General features: G+C 40.7%; 1 protein-coding gene across 2 annotated transcripts; it reads left to right on the top strand.

Annotated features, from left to right (window-relative positions):
* The first annotated feature begins 231 nt into the window (after nt 1-231).
* Nucleotides 232-27,780, top strand: RND3 (Rho family GTPase 3). Of its 2 annotated transcripts, none has more exons than XM_026697231.2 (5): nt 232-594; nt 1,834-1,921; nt 17,437-17,546; nt 21,955-22,089; nt 25,859-27,780. In XM_026697231.2, exons 1-5 carry the CDS (start codon nt 445-447, stop codon nt 26,108-26,110), a joined length of 735 nt encoding a protein of 244 aa, XP_026553016.1. In that variant the 5' UTR covers nt 232-444; the 3' UTR covers nt 26,111-27,780. The 2 variants fall into 2 exon arrangements, with proteins under 2 accessions (XP_026553016.1, XP_087776396.1); XM_087920270.1 differs by lacking the exon at nt 25,859-27,780 and adding an exon at nt 22,854-23,132.

Raw genomic sequence — 27,780 nt, forward strand, 5'->3', positions numbered from 1 at the left:
TTGGATGGCCGCTTCCCAGCGGGCTGAGATGATTTCTCCTTCCCGCCACGGGCCGCGTTACTTCCCGGCGGTTTCTCCCCTAGAGGGCGCGTCTCGGCCGATTGCCGTCGGTGCCTGGCCGACTTCTAGCAAACCCATAAAAGGGGAAGGAGGCGGATCGCTCCTTTCTTTCCTTGAGCCTCGGATTGGAAGGCGGCGGGGCATATAAATCCCGGCAGGGCGGAGTGAAACAAAGCAGTTTGCCTTAGGATCCGGCGCGGAGAGGTGGGGAGCCGAGTAGCTGTGATTCAAAGGATCCCGCGAGCGCGCCCTGGTTTGGCAGGAGATTTCCTTTTGCGCTTTGGATCGCCTCCTCGCCCCTCGAAACTGGTAACTTGCGTGGGTTGTTTTTTTTTTTTTTAAATCAGAGAGAGAGGAAGAAATCCAAAGATTACGGACATCTCAATGAAGGAAAGAAGAGCTAGCCAGAAATTAACCAGCAAATCGATCATGGACCCTAATCAGAATGTGAAGTGCAAAATAGTGGTGGTGGGAGATACGCAATGTGGGAAGACGGCGTTGCTTCACGTCTTTGCCAAGGACTGCTTTCCCGAGGTAAGTTGCCCCCCCCCCGCCAACCTCGGGGATCCCTCTCGAAGTTTTTTTTTTAAAAAATTATTATTATTTATTTTATTTTAAGCATCGTTTCGGCTGGATTTCCCAGGGAACGGTCTCTCTCGTGCCGCTCGGTGAATGCGAAATGCGACCGGATCCCGGATCCCGCGGTCGAGAAATTAGCCTGTCCCGGACCCGGGTTGGGGATGGTGAAGATGCGGGGGGCGGGGGGTGGGCGGGGGGTGACTGCGATCGTCAGGATCTCAGTTTTTACAATGAAACTCTCCAAGTCTTTCTTCTGAGGTCTGGATCCCGATGGTTGTTGCTGTCCGGATTAAAGCCGCTTCCTCGCTCGTGATTGATAGTGTCACCCAGCCACCCCGGTGGTGACATAAAACCTGTCTTCCTTGGCTGATATATTAGCCCGGGACTGGTTCATTGCCTTATAAATCATGAGTGAGGAAATGGGATTGGATGCCTGCGACTTCTAGCCTCTGTCCTTTATCCTTCCTCCACTCTTTAGAAACCAGGCTTGACTTCCTCGGAGTAAAGATTTGCTGAACTTACTTATAAGCAGTTGAGTTAAATTTAGTATATTTAGCGACCCTTTGATTTGGTAAATTTAACTTGTTTAAGTGAGGGCGTGAAGCCCTAAGAATCTGTTTAAAGCATACTTGTGTGCATGCAGAAAAACTCCAGCAGGACTTTGTCCAGCTACACCTATTGTATCTTTCCCTCCTGAAAAGATATTTTGTGAGGGATGGGGAAGGAGATAACCATTGGAGTGGGGGCATCTAGACCCCTGCCCACTCAAGATTTGAGTACTGCAAAGGAGGCAAGATTCCTCATCTGGGAACAGAATCCATTTTAATTTGTCTTTCCCTGAGCTGGTGCCCACGAAGGACGACTCCCATTAGTCCTGTCTACCCTGACCTTTGGCCAAGTGTGAATAACCCAAAAGGCTGGCTTGACTTTCAAGATCTGAGGAGGATAAACTTGGTTGGAGGGAGGCGTGAAGAGAGCCTGATGCCGCAATTGTGCATACGTTCTAAAGCAATAAAGGAAAGTGCTATTAAAGAATTAAAGGCATGACCGGTGGCTGAGAGATCCTGGGAAAGATTTGTGTTCCTTTCCAAGTCTGTGAATCTTCCGTAAGGAGAGACAAAAAAATGTTAAAAGTGATGTGCTGTTCACTTCCAAGCGACCGTAACACTGTTCTTCTCTCTTTTTGTTGCCTAGAATTACGTGCCCACTGTGTTTGAGAATTACACCGCCAGTTTTGAAATAGACACGCAGAGGATAGAGCTCAGCCTCTGGGACACTTCGGGTAAGAGCCTGGCTGTGTAGCAGGAATTCTCCCCTTCTGTTTCCATGCCATTCCAGTGACTCATAGCTGCCTTGTGTCGTAATTATAAGGCTTCACTAAAACCTCTGTTAACACCCTGTTGATGAAGTAATTACTTGCCATCTAGAAAGCTGCCTTTTTCAGAGGGATCTGTGTGTGTGCATGTGTCAGATTTTGACATAAAGTATTGTGTCCCCTCCTCCTCCCTTCCTTTGTTTTAATTGTAACTCTTTCTGCAGTGTGGTTAATGCTTCCATCATGTTTACCTGACTCCCCCTCTCCTTCCCTCTTATTTTTAATTCTCTCAAGGGTCTTAGGGTAATTAGCTGAACAGATGGGAGAAGGTTATACTGGCCTATTGTGAGCCATTCTTTTTAATATTTTCCTCCACGGCTGGGGGGAGCCGGCATGTGTTCTCCTTCTGGTAATATGTAATTTATACAGCCGCAAGAAAATGAGTAAATACACATATGCCAGCATAGATTGGGGGTGTGCGTGTGTGTGTGTGTGTGTGTTGCTGGATTTTTTTCCCTGCTGTTTTGGCATGCATTTCCCACATATTTTCTTCCCCCCAAATACTCTCCACCACAAAAACGTGTAGGAAGTCCTTCACTTAGTGGATCATGAGGTGATTTTGGCATGGGGGTGTAATCCCTGGAGGATTTGACAATACATCCAGCAGGGGGTGGAAAAGCTTTTGAAATGGAATTTGACAAAAAGCTGAAAGAAGTTTAAAGGCAAATATGAGTTTTATGCCTGAGCATACTTCAAGATATGCAGTCAAGTAATTCTAGAAAAGGGGTAGTGACAAGATAGATAATTGAGGAGTGGGTTGCTGAAATTCAGCAGCTGAACAAACTTTATGCCTTTCAATTGTTTAACCAGCGGTAAGAAAAGGGGTCTTCTGTAAAAAATTTGTCTTGGGATCTCCAGTAATTTGGACATAGACTTGAAATTATCATATTCAGGTCACCTCAGGTTTATTGAGGAAAATAAATGACAGGATTTACTCTCAACTGAGCCATATTGTTGTGTACCTGATAAAATTTGGTCATTTTAGTTGCTGCTTAAAGTAAAGTAGGCCCAGGAATCATGAAGCCTTGTTTGCTAAGTCTAGGAACTAGATCGACATGAATTGACTAACAATGATCCTGTGGCTTTCAAACAAGAATCTTCCCCACCTACATGGGGATATCCGAGCTTGAACCCTGGGCCTCTAGCATCCATTGTTTGTACTTACTTACATCTGAATGATGGTCCTTCTCTTTCCCTGGCCTCCACCTGGCTAAATTACAACACTGGAAACCATTGCTATTTCCACCCTTCTGCTGTGCACCAGATTGTCTCGCAGTCTTCCAAATGAATTTTCTGCCCCATAAATCATCCTCTTGAGACTTTGCCTTTCCGCTAGGCCATCCGGTGATTTAATGCTAGGTTTGTAGATACTGTCACCTCAGCCCATGTTCTATCCTAAGGCAATAATGTTGAGACGGTGGGAGAAATTAAAGAAAAAAGTGTAACCTGGATCATTTCTGAGAGACTGAGGCAATAATAGTATAAAGAGAATAATCTTGTTTTTTCTGGTGGAGATCTATAAAATGATTATACTTCATGTAAATATGGAGCATATTTATAACTTCTTTAGACCTTCAGGCCAAATCTGTAAAGAGCTTTACGATGAACTGTGCAAGGAGATGCTAGGAGCAATGTACACAGATCCATTGATGCCCCTCAGGACTTGCATAAGGCTGAATTCTCTTCTAAAACAAGCTTTCAGCACCTGCAGGATTTTGTATTCTCAAGCACCACTGCAAATCCTAGAGTCTGTCTCAGCCTAATAAAATCAGCTCCATTTAGCAATGAAATAAACACTTTTGTTCAAGCACAGCATTCCATGAAGAGCAAAAGCAGAGAATGCTGGAATCTGCTCCTTTCAGTATTTTACTTATTAAATTAATATGCAGCTGATGTATTACCAAAGTAGCTTAGAAGTCTCTTCTAAGGCCATAAGGAAGTTTACTTCTCTCTAACCTTCTCTTCTGACTGATTTTATATATAAATCCAACCCCAGAGATGAGATCTATAAAATTCTGAGTACAGAACAAATAGAATCTTCCTGGTTTACTGTCATTTATGGTGATTAAAACAAAACACGCTACTGAAGAAGACAAGGGGTGGGAGATAAAGAAGGGTACAGGAGGATGTGAATGACAAAGCAATCTGAACTCTTGTCTGTATTGCTTTAAGCCTGTTGTGTGTAAGACCACCCAGTGAATTAGCATTCTTCTGAGGCAAAGAAACCCCAAGAGTTGCTGAGGAGGACGCCTGTTTTACAGCCTAACGCACAAAGTACAAAGTTCTCTCTGGTTTTAAAAACACTTTTATGTATTAGAACAAATGTTTGTCTGCCGGTTGCAGGAAGCAACGTTATGAAATCACGTTGTGGTACAAAGAATGGCCCGATGGCGAAAGGATGTTAATAAAAGCCCCAAATGGCAGGCCTTGCTTGTCTTGTACATTGGGCAACGTTTCTACAGCTCTTTTGAAGACACCACAATTAAGTCCTTTCTGCTTTAGCAATCTTCACAGCACATTACTGCTGTTGGCATCATTGGAATGCAGGCTTCCAGATGTGGATGACAGCTGGGAGGCCCGCAGCTCTGATTCTTTTTCTCTTTCCTCCTCCCCCGACAGAGGAATGTGTGCTGCTTTTCTCGCTCCACTGGGATAGAGCAGAATTAAATTCTCTCCTTCGACCCCGTAGCAGGAGAAGAAGCATGAAATGGAGAAGGGCAGTGAAGGAAAATTAACACAAAAACCTCAGAATTTGTGCTTTTGTTCAAAGCTGGAGATCTCCTAAACTATGGTACATGGTTAGGGTGGCCTGGAGAAACATTTTGTTTTTAAACTTAACGAGTGAGAGTTAAATTCCATTAAAGCAATGGGCCTTATTCTAAATCTAAGCCAACCACTTCAGATTAGGGTTCTACTGACATATTTTAGCCATTCTTGGAGTTATAAATTGGTTGTTAAGTATCAGCTGCCTAGATATTTTGGGCTGTGGTTCCCACTGCTCTTGGCCTGATGCCCTATTAACTGAAGGTGAAGAGAATTAACAGTTTTTTTAAAAAATCTGGCATTTACTGGATTAATTATCCCAGCATTTTTATGTTGCTAAACAAAATAGAACAATTTCTTCCTGGCATGAATCAAAGATAGCCTTCCAATTCCAACAGGATATGATGAAACCGACTTCAAAAACTTTAAGAAGATTGCCTTGATTCTTAATTATTATGTTTCTGTATCTTGAGTTCTTTTGCTCATCGGTGTCCTAAGATCTCTTCTACACTGCCCTCTGGTATTTTTTAGGTGCTTAATAAGCAGGGGCTATAACTCTAAAAAAAAAGTAATCCTCATCTGTATTACTCACACCTGCGAATTACTGGGTAGAGAAACCTTAGTCTGTTACTATCCTTCTCATCTTTGTTAAAGATTAGCATATCTTTTGCAAGCTTACTGTAGAGGAGAAGACTGTTCTGTTTACTAGACATATTCTTGTCTAGAGATTATAGGACTGTAGCATGTCTCTGAATGAAAATCTAGGCCTACTTTGAACTGCATAAACTTTGCATTAAAGTCTGATTGCTTGAGTAGGACACGTCTCAAATATCAGAGTAGCAATAAATATCAATATAATGGTCTGAAATAGTCAACCTTTGATCCTCAATAGTAGAATCCAGCTTTCATTGCCATCTTTATCACTGGCTGTGCTGGCTAGGAAATTGGCTATCAGCACCTACAGGACTATATGATCAACCCTATTAATGACATAGGGGAAACATTTGCTTGACTATAGATGATAATTGGGGCAAAAGGATGGCAAAACAGAATAAAAAGAACAAAAGGACAATTTCTCATTGAGAAATCCCAAAGTTGGTATGAGTTTATGCATGGGGGAAATGTGGTGTTCCATTATGTAGTTTATTTAGAGTGAATTTTTATAGACTTCATGTCTACCAGAACTAGTCTTGAACACAATTCAAGAAAATAATGCCTCACTTTTAATGATACTACTTGGGTAGTGCTCATCCTTCAAATGTTGGTTGAGGATCCCAAAACATTTCAATATGACTCTTAATCACTTGTGTTCTCATTAAGTGAGTAGGTCTATTTTATTTCACTGTACATTTGGGATAAACATTCCTGGATGAGTAGTGTTCTCAATTAACAGCAGTTAATTGCTGTTTGACCAAATCTATCCATTTGGGCTTAAAATTCGTGCAAAGGTTTAGAAATCAGCAAGTACAATAAACATCCGAATGTGTTATGCTTTAATCTACGCCTAGACCTGCTGGGATTGCAAACATTCAAATAGAAACCAGTAGAGATGCTTTAGAGCCATTTTTGTAAAAGCCCAGATCTCAAATTGTAAAATGTGAGAGAGTGCAGTCCAGCCTGCACAGTGTTTTGTGTTATAAATCTAATAAAGGCAGCACTGCCTTTCTGACATGCTTAAAGCATCTATACCATGAGAAGGCAGCTTAGCAGCTCTCTCTTCCCTTCAAGGTGGACCCCACTTCTGATTATGAGCTCCTGATTCAGATTGACCACTTATGACAGGGGTGGGCAATCCTTTAGCGATTCTAAGTGGTGAGATATATCTATAGCAAAGTCGAGGAGGCTCCATTATTCATGTGGGTGACCTTGGTTTTTGATGGGAATGCTGCTGTTTCTTTTGAAATGATCTTCTGCCTCTTTTATATATTATCTCAAGGTTTTCATTATTTCCCAATTCAAAATTGTGCAGAATCGTGTTAGCTTGTTCAGAGGAGACTTCCTCACAAAAAGTGGACTTGGGGAGTTCCTGAAGTTTGAAAGTTGCCAATCTTTTTGATATCCTGCAAGATGAGAGCCAGTTTGGTTTAATGGTTAAGGCATCAGGCTAGAAACTAGGAGACCTTCAGTTCTTGGCCCACTTGAGGTACAAAGCCAGTTGGGTGACCTTGGGTCCATCCCTCTTTTGCTCAAGCTTAGGAAGATAATAAGGGCAAATCACTACCAAAATCTTGCCAGAAAACTGGAGGGCTTTGCCCAGGCAGTTATGAGGAGTTAATATGATACAAGGGGATCAAAAAGAAAAAAAAAGCTGTAAGTCATAACCTGTAAAATGTACTAAAATATTAATATTACACTCCACAAAGTACCCACCCTAGGAGAGTGTTCTAATATTGTCTCATTAATCTAAATTGCACATGAAGTGTACCAATCAGATTGGACAAATCACTGTCTTCCTTGTTGCAGTTATTGGAAAATAATTTGCAGTAAATTATTTATTCTTTCACAGTCATATTAATACAGATTGTTGCCACAGAAAATGAACTCATTTTAGCAGCTTTATTTTGCTATATTAAGAATTTAAAGCACCTGAAATGAAAACCAAATGTATGTTTACTGGGGTTTTTTTTCTTTATGTTAAATAGTCTATCCATCACACCTAGCAGATGTTTTTATACTCTCTTATTCAAATTGTTTTCAGGCGTTCAGATTTCACAGTTATACGGTTACCCAGTGCTAAATCATAGGACATCGAAGGTAGCTAATATATGAATTTTGATTAAGTTTAATTAAAAAAAAAAACCACGATGGCATACCAAGGGGCCTTGACAACTTTCAGATTGATTGATTTTGATATTAATCTACTAGGGTAATCCAAACATAGTCTTCCTAGATGGGTTGGGTTTCAACTCCCATAAATCCTCAAAGAATGTTATCATAGGTCAAAGTAATTTGTCTTCTGAAGCATTCTGTGGCCTTTTGGAATGTTGGAGTAGCCTGAAAATATGGTATAATTTCAGGGGACATTTCATCTCCTTGATCAGTTTAGCAATCAGGATTGTTATATGGGCTAGCTTTGATTATAAAAGCCACCCATGATAACTTAATTGAGTTTAAGAAGCTTTTTCATGTGTGACATCTGGAAGATAAGCATATAAACTGATCACCCGCTCAGCTTAGGGAACTGGTACTGGAGGCAGTGGGTCAGCCTTTTATTCCTAGATCAGTGGCAGATCCCTGATAAAAATGGTGATCAACAGTTATTACAAGTTACTGTTACACTGTCAGGCACTACTCTTTTCTGCTGGTCTTAGTGCTCATTTTACATTTTGTGTTTAAAATTAGCCCTGGTGGCGCAGTGGTTAGAATGCAGTATTGCAGGCTGACTCTGCCCACTGCCAGCAGTTCAATCCTGATCGGTGCAAGGTTGACTCAACCTTCCATCCTTCCAAAGCCAGTAAAATGGGGACCCAGATTTTTTTTTTTGGGGGGGGGGCAATATGCTGGCTCTGTAAAAAAACTCAGGGTTGTAAAACACTGTGAAGTCTAAGTGCTATTGCTCTCGTGCTTATTAGACCTACTTTTCAATGGTCCTAAAACGATGGACAAGCTTTTGAACGTATATTAGAAATCTTGATCAGGCAACAAGGGGAAACTTTCATCAGGCAGCAAGAAGGAAAAACTGGGAGAGAAATGGTCGGAATGAAGCTAGAGAACCTGCATATAGCCATGTCAGGTTGACAAGTGGGATCAAGGTGTCAGCTATAGATCAGGCTTAGAGAAGCCTAAATGTCCTTTCCTAATAACAAGGATACCAACATATGGAGTGCATGTTGTGATGTTGTGGCACAAGATCTGCTCTCTCGCATTTGTGTTGCAACTTGGCATGCAAATACATAAAGAACGGAGTTTGCGCTGTGATGTGCCATGAAACATTTCCTTGTCTTCTTTCCCTTTATAGATAACTTGACTGTCCAAAATTGTTCAAGTAATAACTTTATTTATGACCAAAAGATCCAAACAGCAAAATAAAAATCTAATCTAAAATGTAGCATTAGATAAAATAGTTTTTAACAGATAAAATAATCGATAAATATTACAGAATACATTGAAAATTCTAGCTTGTCGATGTATTACAATTGATATGTGAGTGATAGGATTACAGGTGAATCTGCAGCTTCCCTGTTGACTTTTGCTTGTCAGAAGGTTGCAAAAGGGGATCCCATGACCTTGGGACGCAGCAATGGTCCAAAGTATGAACCAAGTATGGCCAAGCACCTGAATTTTGATCACATGGTCGAGGGGAGGCTGCAATGGTTGTAACTCTGAAAAATGGTTATATGAGTCACTTTTTTCAGTGCCATTGTAACTTTGAAAGGTCACTAAAATGAACTGTTGTAAGTTTACCTGTAATAAGTAGTATGCACAGTAGATTGGACAGAAAATTATTTTTGCCTAGAGCAGTGATGGTTGACATGCAAAGCCATCTGTGCCGGCACGCAAGCTGCAGACAAACTTACCTCACTGGGCATGCGCGTGCCTCACAGCTGATTTTCGGCCGGCTTGAGGCCTTTTCCGGCCTCCCAAAGGCTTGAGGGAGGCTTCTGCAGGCCGAAAACTAGTCCCGTTTCATCACTTTCTGTTTTTCCGAAAATACCGGAGGTGACAAAACAGGGCTAGTTTTCGGCCTGCAAAGCCTGCAGAAGCCTTCCTCAAGCCTTTGGGAGGCCGAAAAAGGCCTCAAACGGGCCGAAAATCAGCTGTGAGGCACAGAGTTGGTAAGGGGATGGCGGGTGTGTGTGTGGATGGGGATTACACGTGCATGAGTAGGGAGCATGGGCACATTGCCTTCTGAGTTGTGGCACGCGAGTGTGAGTGTGCAAGCGCACACACAATTTTTGGCACAGGAGCCCAGAAAGGTTAGCCACCACTGGCCTAGAGCAACCCCCTACTCCCACCCCTTCCCCAAATGATTACTGAAACAAATGTGTTAAGGAGGCAAGCTTGACATGGAACGTTAGCTTTCCAGCAGTAAACTTTGACCTCAGAAGACTATATCAACACTTAACGCAGATTCCTAATCTCTGTGAACTTCATTGATGTAATGAATTCTGAGTCCAAATATTCATCGGATGTACAGTGATCTAACTCAATCTGGACCATTTCTCTGTTTTGGGCAGGGTTTCAGTTTTTTTTAAAAAAAAACCATCTTGGGGAAAGATTGAACAGACTGCTATTGAGCTCTCTTGAAAAGAGACTTTTTAGATTTAGCACACATTCTCAAGATGCCTCAGCACTGAGGATTTTGTTCTAAGTAAAAAGGTTGGGAGGATAAAATGCCCTATTGAATTCCATCTTGATGCTTTTGTTCCTAACTGCTGACTTCCTTGGGCCGAAATAAAGGATGGCTTTTGAAAGAAAATACATTTCTTGGGAAGCATACTGTAACTATATAGTCTTAAAAGATGCAGCATACAGTAACATTCCTCAGTCATTCCCTCACATTTTTTCCCAGATAAGAACGCCAGATTGGTTTCTACTATCGTTGGATTCAGCACATTTATAATTAAATAAGGTGACTCTGGCATATCAGTATATCATTCATAGACATGTACATATATGGTGTGTAAATCTCCTGGGTGATGACTGAACACTTAGGTATGTGTCTAAAGAATTGTTATTATATTTTTGGGGCGAGGTGCTTCATTCTTCTCTTATGCAAGCAATATCTCTATCCAAAATTTAATGAACCTTAGAAGTTAAGAGTTCATCGTGCCTGTGCCTGTCTCAAGAATGTTGAGAAGAGAAGGTGGCACCCATGCTAAGAGCTACACAATAGCTGTAGGTCGGAAATTAAAATATTGTGCATTTCCCCGAAGTTAGTCAAGGTTTTATAGCATGATGATAAAGCATAATATCTGGTTATCAGTGGGTTGCACTTGAGAGAACAGTGGTATTGGAATACCAGCTTAAAAACCTATGATCATGGTTACATTTTTTTAATTGATTGTGGGTGTGCCATAAAAGTATAACTTAGATTTTGGCCAGCTAATTAATGGTCGCCAATACATGGCCTTGCCAGCAAAAATATATATAACGTGGAGCTTTATATATGTTACTTGAACTCTTTTATCAGGAGAGGGCAGGTGGGACCAGTGACTTTGTCCTTTAAAGGAATGCAAAGCAGGTTGTAATGGCCAAGTCCAACAATTTGGGCCTTTTTTGTGAGAGAAAGCCTTGGTAGGAGCAAAAAGTGATCATCTACTCTCTGATTGTGGCTCAGGAAAGGTCAGCAGAAACTTCTCCCAACACTACTGAAAAACAGACATGAAGAGGCCACTTGGAGGTTGAGTTCATCACAAGAAACCATGGTCTGATATTGCATCTGAATACAACATAAGCATTTGTAGGATGTCAGTTGCAGGTGCCCAATGAATAAACTCAGGAAAGTCCAGACAAGAACATTTTTGTCTTAAAAGGCGGGGTCAGCACAGCACTAACTTAATTGCAAAAGACTTCAACTTTCATATCCCAGGGAAAATAATCTGGTGGCATGTTGTGGAAAAGAACTTGGCAAGATGTCCTTGGTAAATTTGTGCTAAGCAGGGTTAGTTATGTTTCTTTAGATCAGGAGTGGGGAATCATGGCCCTTTTACGATTTATGCTGTCTTAGGAATTCTGGTACGTACATATAGTCAAGGCTATGGTTTTCCCAGTTGCGATGTATGGCTGTGAAAGTTGGACAATAAGAAAGGCTGAGAAAGAATTGAGGCCTTTGAACTGTGGTGCTGGAGAAGACTCCTGCGAGTCCCTTGGATCAAACTGGTCAGTCCTAGAGGAGATCAACCCTGACTGCTCTTTAGAAGGCCAGATCCTGAAGTTGAAACTCAAATACTTTGGCCACCTAATGAGAAGGTAGGACTCACTGGAGAAGAGCCTAATGCTGGGAGCGATTGAGGGCAATAGAAGAAGGGGACAGCAGAGAATGAGGTGGCTGGATGGAATCACTGAAGCAGTAGGCATGAGCTTAAATGGACTCCAGAAGATGGTAGAGGATGGGAAGGCCTGGAGGAACATTGTCCATGGCATCACGACTTCACAACTAACAACAACAAAGGAATTCTGGGAGTTGTAGTTCACAGATGATAAAAAGGCCATAGTTCCCCACTCCTGGTTTAGATGGACAAATAATCTCACTTGATTTAAAACAATCTGTATTCTCCAAGAGTAAATAACTTTTGGGGGGTGAAGGCTATATTTTAACTCTGAATGACAGGTCACAGAATATATTTAGAGAGAGGCGAGGAGTCTCTCTCACCATTTGCATTTAAAATTAAATAAATACACTATTTCACAAATATTTAATGGCTATTAAATATTTCTATCACATTCAGAATTGTAATGCGATAGGCCCCTTGGAGTTACTTTAGCATAAGCTTTCTTCTCTAGATGTGAATTCTTTGGCCAGCTTGAGCATTCCTGAGAATTTTGGGAATTGTCTACACATCTGGATAACATCTAGGTTTGGGATAAGTCACTCTAGAAGTTGCTTCTTAAACTCTAGCTTTGAGGAAATGTGCTTATATTTTTCTCTATAGCAACCCTATTACAGTAATAACTGTTCTGTCTATGAAATGTTTGGCTATGTTGCCAGGTTTCAGCAGGAGTCAGTGAGATGCTTCAGGTTTATTATCCCTGTATAAAAGTTAGCTCTGCTGTTGACACTATAAATACACATCTTGTAGAAGACCATTTGAGATGCCCAACTTCATATGTTTTTCTTTTGGGGTACTGCTTCTCCGTTCCTAATCCAAAACCTGCAGTAATACTACAGAAATGGTGAGAAAATTGTGCCATCAACTATCTTCATTGTATGTAGTATTTGAATGAGGGCTAATGGAAAACTAAGGAGATTCCTTCTTCCTCTAGAACTTTAAATAACTTGTTCAGCATTCGATCCTTAGAATGGGAGAAATTAGCCTATGTCCAGGAGCAATCTTCTCCAATCAGTACATAAGCCCCAAATTAAACTTGAAAGGAAATTACAGATCAGCTTTTCCTGGCCGGGGCTTTGCTCCATATGTTCCTGTTTCCTTCAAAAGTAGCATTCCTCAAATTCTTTCCTCTTGGTCCAGCTGCCCTTTTTTCCAGATGAGTTCCTTTTGCTGTTTGCCTTAAACACCTTGGAACAGCAGGAGAGGGGGCATTTTGCAGAATTCTCTCTATCCTGCTCATTTATCATTTTATACAACTCCTAACTCATATGTAGCATGCTGCAGATTTAAAGTATTAAATATTGCTCGGTCCCCAAAGCCAAAGGTGATCTGATCACCAAATGTTTGCGTGTCACCTTCCAGCAAACAGTTCTGCCATTCCTGTCAAACAGACAACAAATGGTCAAAATTGGGAGCGTCCTATCCAGTTCTGTACCTGTCAACAGTGGGGTCCCCCAAGGCAGTGTTTTAGGACCAACTCTTTTCATACTCTATATAAATGACCTCTGTGGTCATATTAAGAGCAACTGCATTCTCTTCGCTGATGATGTAAAGCTGTTCAATACCACAGACAATACTGCTACCCTTCAAAAAGACCTCAACTGTGTATCAGAATGATCAAACAAATGGCAACTTCAAATCTCAACAAATAAATGCTCTGTCCTACATACTGGCAAAAAAAAATCAGAAAATAAAACCCAGGCTGAATAGTCAAGACCTTGTTGATGATCCAAATTCTGTCAAGGACCTTGGAGTACTCATCTCTAATGACCTAAGTGCTAGAGCCCACTGTAACTACATAGCCAAAAAGGCGTTAAGAGTTGTTAACTTAATCCTATGTAGCTTTTTCTCTGGTAATATTACACTAATAACTAGAGCATACAAAACATTTGCTAGACCACTACTCAAATACAGCTCATCTGTCTGGAACCCACATTACGTATCTGATATTAACACAGTTGAGAAAGTTCAGAAATATTTCACAAGAAGAGTTCTCCACTCTTCTACTCGTTGCAGAATACCTTATGCCACCAGACTCGAAATTCTAGACCTAGAAAACCTAGAACTATACCGCCTTCAGTCTGATCTAAGTATAGTATATTAAATCATACGTTGCAGTGTCCTACCTGTCAATGAATACTTCAGCTTCAACCATAACAATACAGGAGTAAACAATAGATACAAACTCAAGATTAATCGCACCAAACTTGATTGCAGGAAATACGACTTCAGCAATAGACTGGTCAATGTCTGGAATACTCTACCTGACTCTGTGGTTTCTTCCCCAAACCCCAATAACTTTAACCTTAGACTTTCTACTGTTGACCTCACCCCTTTCCGAAGAGGTCTGTACGGGGCATGCATAAGCGCATCAACATGTCTACCATCCCTGTCCGATTGTTAATTTTTTTTTAATTTTTCTTATATGTATCCATGTATTCATAACTATGTTTTTACTTATACCTGTTATTTTGTAAGCAATTGACAAAAATAAATAAAACAAAAACAAAAAGTATGCAGCCAACTAACCAGCACAGAGGTCTCCAAACTTGGCAACTTTAAGACTTATGGACTTCAACTCCTGAAGTCCACGAGTTTTAAAGTTGCCAAGTTTGGGGACCCTGATCCAGCACAATGATAGAGAATGTTTGCCAAGAGAAGACCCCCTGGTAGTCATCCCAGCACCATCCCTGCTAAGATTTGGCTGGCTCTCCAAAGCCCTACGGTGTGCTATAAAAAAATAATAATAACAAGATCAGGAAAAATAAGGATCCATCAGGAAATAAAATAGTCTAGGATTGAGATTATGCAGTAATCATCATATGCTGATTGTCAAATTTCTTTTTGTTTTGTTTTGTTTAAGAAAAGGATCTGAGGTAGGTATGGAACAGATATCCTGGCTGATTGAGCTCCTCAAAAGGATATTTCGTTTCTTCTCCATTTTGTGTCAGGTCAATGATAACTAGGAGTAAATGTGTTTTTAAGGATGCAGTCTAATTCTTCAGATTCCTGGGAGAGAGAGAGACCACTCAACCAGTTAAAAATACTTAAGCCATTGACTTCTTCAAGAAGCAGCCTGTTCTAGCAGGCTTTTAAGTTTCATGAGAGCTGCTTGCAAAGACAGTGTGGCTGGAGGCGATGTGGAATTCTGCATTCCAGAAGACCAATTCTCTCTAATGACCTATCATAGATTTGAGCAGGTCATTAAACGGGGGGATTCTTTTACTGATGTACCATGGAAGTGACCCTACAGATAGGACAGAGAAAATTAATAGTTTCGTGTAAAGGCAGGCCAGACTTATGGCGACTGTGGCCAGATAACTGCTTAGGGTAGGGACATAGTTATACCCTTGCTGCATATCTGGTGATCCGCAAAGCTGTGGGTAGCCTGAACATTCTATGAGTGTTATCATGATGACTGAGTAGAATCAACTGTACAGAGAGAAGCAACCTGGAATTAAGGATAAATTTCTTAACAGTGAGAACAATTAAGCAGTGGAACAGCTTTGCCTTCAGAAGTTGTGAGTGTTTCATCTCTGGAAGTTTTTTCAAGAAAAGACTAAACAGCCACCTGTCTGAAATGGTACAGGACCATGACGACGAAGCTAGGGCACGTGTGCCAGAAGTGGCATGCAAGAGCCATTACTGTTGGCACGCGAGCCCTTGGCTAGAGCAGGTCTATTGAGCATGTGCAAGCGCTGCCCGCCTGACAGCTGGTTGTCGGGTATTTGGTGCACATGTGTGGGAATGGGGGTGTGCAAGAGACACATGGGCATGCACAGAGACGTGTGGCGCATGCAGGAAGACCACACACGCATGCACAGCTGCATGGCGTGTGGGGGGATCGTGCACACCTGCACAGAGGCGTGCGGGGGGGCTGTGCATGCATGCGCAGGGGGAATGTCCCCCCGGCACATTGCCTTCTGGGTGCTGTCACGCACAAGCAAGCAAGCGCACAGTTGTCAGCCCAGGAGCCCCAAAAGTTTAGCCACCATTGGTATAGGGTCTCCTGCTTGATTAGGAGATTGGACTAGAAGACCTTCCAAGGTCCCTTCCAGCTTTCTTCTGATTGACTTTAACTGCTGAGCTTCAGCAGAAAAGTCCTATTGTCTGTGTCCTCAAGCACATTGCTTCTTGTTGCCCACTCTGTGGAAATGGGATGCTCAGCTGAGTTAATTGATGACTTTGACCCGAGAGAGTTTTTCTCTTCTTGTAGACGTGTGTCTCTAGTTAGGTTGATACCAGTCTTAGGCAGGGAACATAAGCGGGATGTTTATTGAGTTTTTGGTGGTTGCATTATCGGGTCACAAGTTGTGACAAGCTAAAGGTGCGAGTGCCTAGAACTTTATAAGGAAAAGTCTTTGCTTAACGATGGCAACTGGGAGCAGCAACTCCATTACTTAAGCGATCACTTAAGGGTCACATGACTGCACCAACCGGTGACGACAGTTGTGGCAGTCCCAGTTGCTGCATGAGATGAATCCCATGCAGTTGCAGCTCTCGTGGTCCAATGATTGTGACCTCCTGTCAGCTTTGCTATTGACTTTGCTCGTCAGAAGGTGGCCCGTGGCCATCACAGGACTGCAGGATGCTGCAACAAGACCCATTGTAAGTCCCACTCGTTCAGCGCCATTGAACGGTCACTGAATGAATGAAGGAATGGTCGTTCAACATGAAAAGAGGGTATAGTTAATGAAGCATCCAACTGCTCGCCCAGCACTCTTCTTTGCAGCTACAAAGATCTGCAGAGTGACGAAAAGATTAGTAGCTGGATCTCTCATAGGGAGATAACGCTTGGGAAGGATTTATGGGAACAGGCTCTAAAGCATTGTACATATTTTTTTCCCCATTTTGGAACATTAGGCTGACTGGCTGCCTTGGGTATTGCAAAAGTAATGCTGAGCATACATTTTCTCTAGGGTTCGGGTTTGAAGTGAACCTAATAATAGTGTTTAGATCTAGAATTCAATCTAGTTCTGAAAAATGCTGAGGTAACAAATTGAACCTAGCTACATTAGTCATGAAGCAGAAAATTAGAGGTGTGTGTCATTTTACTACAGCTGTAGACCTTTTAAAAGAAGGCAGACAGCTCCTGGGCTCTCTTGGCCTAAATGTAAGAGATTTTTTTAGTGAGCTTAATCATGTTTTAGTTCTCCGGAGAGACGAAAACAATTTTAAATTGTTGTTTCCCTTCCAAACTGTACGTGAGAGCTTTTTTCTGGGCAGCTGCCTAAGCACTTGCTTCATTTACGGATAGGTGACCTGCCCACAAGAAATGGGTTGAAGAGGATCTGCGTGCCCAGTTGGTTACCCTATGTGATTACGACTTAATAAATGTGAGACATGTTCAAAAGATGGTGGCCATTTCATCTGAAGCTAGCCTAAATGAAATGACCTTTAATATGGGCTTCCTACTGATTCTAATGGATGACAGACACTTGAAGTTGAGGATCAGGAAATCATGATACACGTGACACCCATGAGAGTTCTCTAATTTCTCCCAACCCAACCGTAGGCCTTGTCATCAGAGCTGAAATCTAATGCATTTGGGGAGCGCAGGATTAGAAGTGATTGTCATGTGCCATGATTAAAACTCTCGGGGCATATACTTTTGTGATACACGTGTGTTTTTCTATTGTATAACCCTGATTTAATTTATTCTTACAGGGTCTCCTTATTATGATAATGTCCGCCCACTTTCCTATCCAGATTCTGATGCCGTCTTAATTTGCTTTGACATCAGCCGTCCAGAAACTCTTGACAGCGTATTGAAAAAGGTAGGTCTTTTAGAAATGTGTGTATCTATGAAACGCTAGTTTTCATTTTTATATGTTTAAATATATCATCCAGGCTGGGGATTGCAAAAATTCAGCTACTGCGTAGACTACAATGAAAATATATAAAAAGAATAGCTCATCATTTTCCCGAGCATATTCAGCTCCCGATGGCAAGCATTGGGCATCTACTTTTGTTTCTCTACTTGGGATTTGAATTCAGATATTTAGCTTAGCACTGAAAGGGATCAAGGATGTATCTCTTGAGCTATATGTTGGCCAGGAATCATAGCTCAGTAGAGGAACATATAATCTGAATCTTGAAAAACTAGATTGTCAAAATCCCAGCATCCTTACCATTGGCCAAGTTGACAGGATCCCCTGTAGATTATAGCTGAGGAACATCTGAAAAAGAACAGGTTCTCCACTGGTTCAAGTTTGGTGTAAGGCAATTTTATTGTTAAACTATTTATTGACAAGAAAAAAGCCGCTGCTCTCAAAAGGAGGAGAATACTGAAAATTAATATCTGACTCTTAATCAAATTACAAACCGTGTCTTTTTTAATTGACTAATATGGTAATTTTGTACAGCTGCTTCTTAAAATAAATTGCTTCTTCATCTTTCCTTCTTAAATATAACATTTGTTTTTAATTGTTTCTATATTTTATGATGTATGCCACCCAGAATCATTGGTTCAGATGAGTGGCTACAGAAATCAGATAAATAATCCATGGTTTAAGGTCTCAGAAGCTGAACTAATTTGGTTGACTCAAAGAAGGTGTTCAGCCTAGGCCCCAAATTAACCACTGTTAGATTTGGGTAGAATTTTATCTTTATTAATTGCAGTATGATCTGACTTGTTTCTTACCTCAGACATTATGAAAAATTGACTATCCTATGAATTTCATAATTCCCTATATGCCTACCTTGTTCCTAACATTTATGACATTTTAATATAATATTAGGCTAACTGGAAACGTATGTGAATACATAAAACATACTAAGGAATGTCTGCTTTTGGTGATTATATAAAACAATTGAAGATGAATGAAGAAATGACATAAAAGGGATATGAGTAGACAGAAATGTAATTGAAAGGGACTAAAATTAGAAAGATCCGTCTTTATTTCTTTGAATTATGAATGGACCAAGAAACACTGTTTGAAAAACCAGTCTAAAAAAAGATGGAACATTCTCCTCTTCTCTATGCTATTTATGAGGAGAAGGAGGATATCTCATCAAGCCAAGGAGGGATGTCAAGCTAATGAAATACTTGAAACATTATTTTCTAGTTTTCTTGGCTGCCTTTGCCTAAGAACACTGTTCCCCTATATTTTTTTAATGCAACAGGATAATGATTAAGAATCCATGTCCTTCCAGGTGATATTCTGTGGAGATTGTCAGCAATCCTGGTCATAGCTGTCTCAAAGGTGCTTTTTCTCCCTTCAAAAGGTAGCTGGACTATTTTTTTCCTCGAGGAAGAAGAAAAAAAAAACATTTTACTTCTCCTCCAAGAAGCTTCATCAGTTCCATCCCCCACCCTCCATCAGAACTGATGAAGCTTCTTGAATGAGAAGCAAAACGTTTTCTTCTTCTTCCTCAAGGAAAAAAAAAAACAGTCCGATTGCCTTTTGAAGAAGAAGAAAAAGCATCTTTGAGACTTCCAGGTGATACCGAATTTCAACTTCCCAAAACATTGAAAGCAAGCTGAACCAAACAGGATGGTGAGGAATTCCAGTTGAATAAGCATCCAAGAGTTCCTCTTGCCTGATATATTACACGGGAAGTAGATCTCTCATTACTTTCCAAAAAGAAATATTCAGAGAATTGCTAATGCTAAACTCCTATAAGTTATCACCCATCGATTGAAAATAGTTTTACTGGGAATGTAATCAAATTGAGCCTATTATATTCAGAAGGACTTACAGACAAATAGATGGGAATCCCAGGAACTAAAGGATTTGAAAAAGCAATACATTCGTGTATATTAGGCATGCTTTAGTTTTACACAAACCTTCAGCTATAGGGAGAAGTCGGAGAATGCACATATGATCTTCTACGTATGTTAAAAGAACAACTGCCCGGGCCTTATATACAATTCAATTACAGGTGATCAGGGGTGGGATTCAACCGGTGTTATTACCGATTCGGTGACCACATTTTAATAACAACTGTTAACAACTGTGTTATTAACAGCCGCAGTGATTCACCTTAACGACTGAGGCAAGAAAGGTCGTAAAATGGGGCAAATTTATTTAACCAATGTTTCACTCAGCAACAGAAATGTTGGGCTCAACTATGGTTGTAAATTGAGGAGTATCGGAACAGTGTTTTCTGTGGTTAATTGTGACTAAATTGGATTACCATTCCCACACACACACACACACACACACCCCAACTGCCTGGCTGATATGCATTTTGTAATGTAGCCCATTTCTAGAATTGCTGCTGATCTAACACATTCCACCTTCTGCAGTGTCAGGAAATCTACACCTAGGTTTGCTGCTTAAGCTGCTTTATATTAAAAAGAAGGCAAGTCCATTTTCACGCTGTACAGAACCTCATTTTGTGCCTGTGCGTGATACCGGTTGAGACCACAGTTTAATCTAATGATTACGGTACACGAAATTGAGGGAGCCGTTGAAACTTGCTCTCCCAGAAACTCCCTCGATTAGATCTCGGCTGTCGGTTGGTCGTGATGATGATTCAAACGCAGGGCAGCTGGGCTTTCTGCAGGGGATGCTGAGCTTCGTGTTTGCCAGCCTTTCTTCCTCAGCCCTCTGGAGTTTGGATGGGTTTAAAATTAGCAGCACTAATTTTAACATAAGACTTGTCCTGACAGGCCATTTGCCTTCAGATGGCTTCTGATCTTTGGTGAACCATGTAAGAGACGACTCTGCATTAAAACACACTGGAGGTGGCCGTGGTGCATATGTAAAGATATATGGATACTAGATGTGAATATAATACACACATATCTCTGTCTACAATGTGTGCATGTGGAGTCCTTGGTGGACTCTGAGCTTGGTTATTTGCTTGTAGACATTTCATTACCCAACTAGACAATATTATCAGGGCTAGTGGGGGTGGAATTTGCTTCCTGTTTTATATACAGCAGCAACACAGTAGGACAGTAGCTTTTTAGATACAGTGAGCACCAAAGACTTCAGGATAATGAAAGAAACCGGGAGATATTATAGACTTTCTCTCCTTTTCTCTCACACGCATGTATGTCTCTAACCTCCTGCTAATCTAAAAGTTCTCATCACATCATGATGCAGTGAACACTTCTTGCCACCCTTCATTTTTCTCCCTGGGGCAAATGTTAAGGAAATAAAATTCTCACTTCAGCATGGAGGTTTGCTGGTTCCTCTAAGGTACAGCAGGATCATACTCAGCTGAGACTGCACCCTTTGGGGAGGGGGGGAGCAGAAGAAAGAGGTATAATGTCATCATCAAACAGGGCTGCCTTGAAATTTTCAGTCCATGCCTGTCATTTTTAGGGAGCTTTAAAAAAAAAAAAACTTTTCCAGACCTATAAGAGGTTTTATATACTTATTTGCTTCAGAACCACCTGCTGCTGTTATTTGCCATTGCCCATAGTTGGGAGATTGTATATTGGAGGAGGGAAAGGAGAATGAGGATGAGAAGAAGAAGATATTAGGGTCACATCTATGGCCAGAGTTTTAAAAAATATTAAAAGGGAGGCCTAGATGAAGCAGTAGTATACTACTGTAAGCCACCCAGAGTCAGTCAAGATGGATGGCATATAAGTTGAATAAATAAATCAAAGTATCACACTTATGACATGCAAAGGGACAGGAATGTGCTCATGCTGGGACTATTCTTGATTTTTTTTTTAACCTCTGCCCCTTCCCATGCATGCAACTGGGACCACATATGGTCCATGGATTGTACTAATCCTTCACTCTTTTATATATCTGCAGTTCAGAAACTCAGTCTGTGGAGGGAAATGGCTATTGAGATCTAGTCCATATGCACTTAAGCATTCATATAAGTTTCGACTGGAAGAAAAGGATTTAAACGATAGGCATCTGCACATGCAGAGGATGTAAATGATGCAAAAATGATTGAATGTGCATCCTAACATCACAAGGCAGACATTTATGATTTGATCCAGAGTAGAGCTGAACCTTACAATCCTATGCATGTTTGCTCAGAAAAAAAAATGTTTTATTACCTATGATTGATTTTACTCACAGATATGGGTGTGTAGGATTACAGTCCAACACTCTTTAATACTTTAATTGGATGCTTTACTGTTACATAGCACTTCAAGTATACAGCTAATCGTGATAGGGATTAACGCTTTAAACTTCTCAGTGACGCAAGGTGCTCTACTTTGTTATTATGGCACTGCAAGAATCATGAATATCTTATTTTTTACAGTGGAAAGGAGAAATTCAAGAGTTTTGCCCCAACACCAAAATGCTTTTGGTTGGCTGCAAGTCTGATCTGCGCACAGATGTTAGTACGCTGGTAGAGTTGTCCAATCACAGACAGACACCGGTGTCATATGATCAGGTAAGTTCTGACGATTCCATATTTTGCTTGTTACTTGCAGACTTTTCTAATGATGCCTCCCATCTCTATTTGTAACACAGTGTAGCAAAGACAGACGTAGACGCTACACTGATTTTCACCATTCATAATTACTACAGGCACTGAGAATTTCGTGAAACCAGAAAATGTCAATTATTGACTCATGGTGCTCGGAGAGCCATTGGTTACTTGCAGAGCTCACTCTGCAATTAAGAAAGCCCAGGTTCAATTTGTCCAGGTAGAGCTACAGATAACTGAAATCTGAACTATGAGTGGACAAGTCTTTTTTATTTGGGTGCCTGCACATTTTCTTTGAGTTCTCTCTGGAGCCTCTCTAAGTGGTTTACAGAATATTGCCCCCCCAACAATCTGGGTCCTCATTTTACCCCACCTTGGAAGGATGGAAGGCTGAGTCAACCTTGAGCCAGTGAGCTTCGAACTGCCAAACTGCTGGCAGCTGGCAGTCAGCAGAAGCAGCCTGCAGTACTACATTCTAACCACTGCGCCACCACGCCACAGTCCCCACATTGGACCGGAAGACATGATAGAGAGACTGGATGATCTTTTTGTAGGAAGGCCTTATTTGAACAATGCTAGCATCGCTACAGAGATTGTGAAGCTCATATTAAAGGAATAGTCTTATGCGTGAACGATTGCATGTTGCTATGCCAACACTCCTTAACATGTTGGGTGAAACCTAGTCTTGATGGTTTATATGAACCTACCCATTGCTGCTTATTCCATAGGTTGTGTTGAAATCAAGCTATGCAATATGTAAAGGCAGCACAAATAGCAGAAATGTGTTTGCATGTATCCTACCGGAGTCCAATTCCTCACAACTGAGGACTTCATGGAAGAGCTTTTTTATGAACAGAATCCACTTCAAAAGGAATAAGGTTTGCTCCCCTTGATAACTCAAGAGTATAATCTGCAGAAAATGTTATCAACAACTGCAGGCTTTGTGTCTCCCTCCCCCTTTTCTGTGTTGCTCAAGCTGGATAGCTAAACCGGGCAGGAGTCCATTTGGCTTTAAAACGTTCTCCTCCCTTTGTGGGAAAAGTGAACTGAATGTGTATTTCCTTTTGTCGTGATAAGCAATAAGACAAAAACGGCTGTAGGAAGCACGTCTAATTTACCACCCTTTTCCCCGATGAAGATGGCAGAACACCTTTTTTTGTATTGTTACAAAGCTGCATCAACCTAGATCTGATGTAACACAATAGCATCAAATAACCCACTTCCAAAAAATTTGCCTGAGGCAAATGGATTCAAACTGCATTGAGAACAGTAATGATACTTTAAAGAAAACTTGAGTTCAGCCGGCATACAACTGGTTTACAATTTGTGGATTTTTGTTTGTTGTTGAACACCAAATCACATCAACCCCAAGCCAAATGGTTGATAGTGATGATGTTTGAAGATGCAGTCCAGCTATGTCTGGAAAATAACATAGTTCCTTGCCCCAGTCTTCAGTGTCTTCAAATCCTACAGCTTCAGGATATTTGTCAACCTTTTTTAGGTCTATCACATCTGATGAGCTCTTGACAAGGACTTGTTAGACGATGCTGAGTTTTCACAAAACTTTCACATGAAATGTTGGCATTTCCCCCCCCCCCTCCCAATGTTTACATCTCAAAAGTGATACGTGCTAAAAGTAGAAAAGCAAAACAATAATATAGCAAAACAATTATGTCATTAGTCCTCCCTGTTTTTTAAAAAAAATTACACACGAAACCATTTTTGTCGAAGACGCAGGAATTTGTTCCATGTGAATTGTCAAGAAAATAATCGGGATTTTTTTTTTTTTTGCTTCACACAGTGTTTGCTTTCTAAACTTTATCAAGCTGTGATTGAATCTTATGAAGAATTTTTTTCCTATACAGAATCTATAGGAATAGATAGGGGTAAAAACCTACAGATGACAACATAGATGAATACTATGATAAAATGGAGAAAGGGGTTTTTTGTTTTTGGTTCATAGAGGAAGTTTGATCTTGATAGTAGAATCATGCGGCCTTGAATCAGGGCTTTATGGCATATAGCATAACCACAGTCTTATGCCTTTCAGGACTACATTTTTGTGGGCACCAAATTGGAGCTTTGTAAAATAACATATGAAACAAATACTTCTCTGTGGCTTCCCATGTAGCCCTGGTGAGTTTAACTTTCTCACTGCAGCTTGATTGTCATGGATAATTCCAGAAGCTATCTGGTTGCCCCTTCAGTTGTAGACAAGTCATTTAATTATCTTGATTTATTTTTCTGCCAAAATGTTTGAGTTCCGCACAAAATTATCCAGCTTTCCTTCTGAGAATCAACTCAAAACTCCAGCTCTTGTTATCTAAAGAACCAACAACCTTTGGTTTCTGAATGTCTTCCAGCTCATTTCCATTAGGCATGAAGTTCTCCAGTGACAAAGTACAAGAGACAGTTCCTTAACGTCAGTAGTGAGACTCATATTTGTACAGAGTATGCAAACTGTTCTAAGTTCTAGTTGAACAACATTTTTTTCTCTGTCCAGGTTGAGCAAATAAGCATTATTACCAAACAGGAAAGTCAAATATTTGTTTTTCTTCCAGTTTTAAGTGACTCGTATCCCTCCCTGATGCTTTAGGGCACTAAGTAGCTCAGAGGAATAAAATTATAAATCTGATTGATAAACAACATAGAGTTTGTTTATTCATTGTTGGCTTAGTGAAAGTTGAGGGTTTCTTGAAACACTCTTCTTTGCCTACATAGTATAATGCTAGACTTTCCTATGTCGAAGCATATATGGATGATTTTAGAGTCAGGTTACAGGTTTTCCCAGTCTTGACTAGCGATAAAAAAAGATGCCATCTGCTGTCCAGAATCTTAGCTCAAGGATCTCTATCCTATTCCTTTAAGAGAACAAAGAAGGTGGCTTAACTTCACCACATTTGGATGGCTTGCTTCATCTTTTAAAGCCCATTGGGTTTTTAAAGTCAACAACTATAGGTCATAATCTAAACTAGCTGAACTATTCAACCTTGTATTTAGGGGGAAAGGTAGCAGACAGCCCAAACCCAAAAGCCTACATTGGTTGCTACAAAAAGAGCGGTCTGTACCGCAGTAGTTAAAGCAATTTGCTCAGCATGGGAAGGAAAATGTGTCTTGTCTGCTGTGTTGGGTTTATGTATATCATGCAAAATTGTGCTAGGAGTCTTCAGTTATTTTTTTTTCCTCACTGCTACTTGTTGCCGGTCATATCTAATCCATTCCATAAGCTCCGTTAATGAGAGGACACACAGACACTTCATAGTAGGACTGCTGATACGAACATGAAACATGCAGACCATTGAACCAGAATTGAGGACCTGATGATTGTTGCCTATCATCTGACTCTGTTACTTCTCTATAAGTACTCTCTTGAAATGGGTGTGGTTCAGTAAGGGCTTTGTGGCTATTGTTGGACTATTAAACTGCTTAAAGAGTCCACTGTCCAAATTGCTGTCAAAGATCATGTAAGGTTGTGATGTGGACAATAAGACCTAGGATCAGCCTTTATTGGTTGAGTGTCCTCCAAATTCATTGAGGTTAATAGTCCTAGAATTGGATGTGCTGGTTTGGATTCTGGGAATTGTAGTTCTAACACATCTGAATGACAATCAGATGTAGAAGTCTGATTTTATTTGCCTAAATGCTCTACCCAAAAGCAAATATGACTTTGTTTAGGTTTGAATTGACTTTTGCTGTGGGCTAATATCTGCCTCTCCTTTGTCTTTCTTCTCAGGGTGCAAACATGGCCAAACAGATTGGAGCAGCCACTTATATTGAATGCTCAGCCTTGCAGTCTGAAAACAGCGTACGAGACATTTTTCATGTGGCGACCCTAGCCTGTGTGAACAAAACTAATAAAAATGTTAAGCGGAACAAGTCGCAGAGGGCAACAAAACGAATTTCACACATGCCAGGCCGACCAGAACTCACCACAGTCACCACAGATCTGCGGAAGGACAAAGCAAAGAGCTGTACAGTGATGTGAAGACTCAAGTTCCTCACTCAAGATAGCCAAGGACCTTGTGTTTGGGGGGATAGATGATAACTCAACAAGAAGTGCCCAATGAAAATGGCCTATTGTATGGGCATGCCAATGCTTAAAGGCCACAGTTTCCCCTTAGTAGGCAAGAACTGTACTTGAGGGGGTCAGTATGTAGGGAATCAGTGGGAAAAGATGGATGCTGAAGGGTTGTGAAGCTACTTGGATGAAATACCAAATACGAATGAAGCTATTTGAATGTGCTAACGTGGCTAAAGGGTTAAGTAGCACCCAAGGAAATGATGTTCTGGAGGAAGCTTATTTTCAGTCTATTTTGAACACCAACTTTGATTCTGATTACATCCTAAACAATACTCTCAGATCTAAAGTCAAGATTTTCCTACTCCTTTCATTGTGAATGTTGGCCTTGTGATGCAGTTTTAGTTTTTTTCCAAAGAATATATCTTTGCCTTTTAGTTGAACCTTAAAAATAGGATGAGTTATTCTGGAGGAGAATGCTGTTAGATTTTAAAAATATATGTTGTGTGAGAGGACTAGAGTGAAGGAACAAATTAAATACTTTTTAAAAGCTACTGTTATAAAAACACGGATGGATAAGGAAAAGGGTTTTAAGAATCCCTTTTTCAGAGCAGACCTTGAATGCAACATCTTGCCCTTCATGCTTGACCCATCATTTTGGATAATGGGCTGACAATTAAGTTGGATTTCAATGGCTTCTTCAGGAGGTGTATACAACAAGAATGGCATAGGTGGAAGAGTAACAACATCCAACAAATGGTGCTAAGAGTTAGTTATAAAAGAGCTTAGTCTTACTGCCCTCCTAACCAGCTCTTTTAGTGTGAAGGAGGCCAACCACAGCACTGTGTGTAAGAGAGTAAGTGCTGTTTTGCTATATGACCTTTTCTACAGTTCTGTCCTGGATATTTTCTGTTTCGGCTAGCACATGAGCCAACCTTCTCCAGTTAGTTCCATTAAAATGTATCTCAGAGAGAGAGAAAGAGAGAGAGAGAGAAATGGCTGCGTATGGATGACCGTCTCTTATTCCACATTTCTGTTTACTTGTAATGAGCACTCTGAGGAAATGGGGGAGGAGGAGCCCAAAGAATGGTGGAGCCTTAACAGGTCCCATGTGGAAATAGGATATTGCATTAATCCTGAAGGTCTAATGCAAGCCTATCCAGACAGTGATCATTAAACATTACTTGGGTGACCCAGATTCTGTCAAATTCCTTTTCCCTGACTGATGACTATTGTTACATCCACTAAGCCAATCTCAAAAATAGTTTGCAGATGTTGCTGTGCTTTGAAAGACACTGCAGAGCTCTGCAGAGAAGGCCTGGCTTCTCAAAAGCCAGCATTTTTCTCCTGTGCTTCATTTTTGAAGTACTTCCACGTGAAAAGTCCAGATCTATTGATTGCCACCGTGATAACGCTTTTTGATGAATGCAACGGTATGCTTATGGCAGTATTAAAAACAAACAAACAAAAAAGCTGGCAAGTGCTTTCCGTATTTAAGTATTGTAAAATGAGAAATAAGTTAACTGTTTCAGCAGAACATCACTTTTTAACAAATGTTGGTCACTTTGTATGTTTGGTTATTGTTTCTGCAGTATTTATTTTCTTTTAAATAAAAAAAAATGTTTAGTCGTTGATTA

The sequence above is a fragment of the Pseudonaja textilis genome, chromosome 1 (assembly GCF_049901715.1).
Source record: "Pseudonaja textilis isolate UNSWEBS1 chromosome 1, rPseTex1.2, whole genome shotgun sequence".
NCBI lineage: Eukaryota > Metazoa > Chordata > Lepidosauria > Squamata > Elapidae > Pseudonaja > Pseudonaja textilis.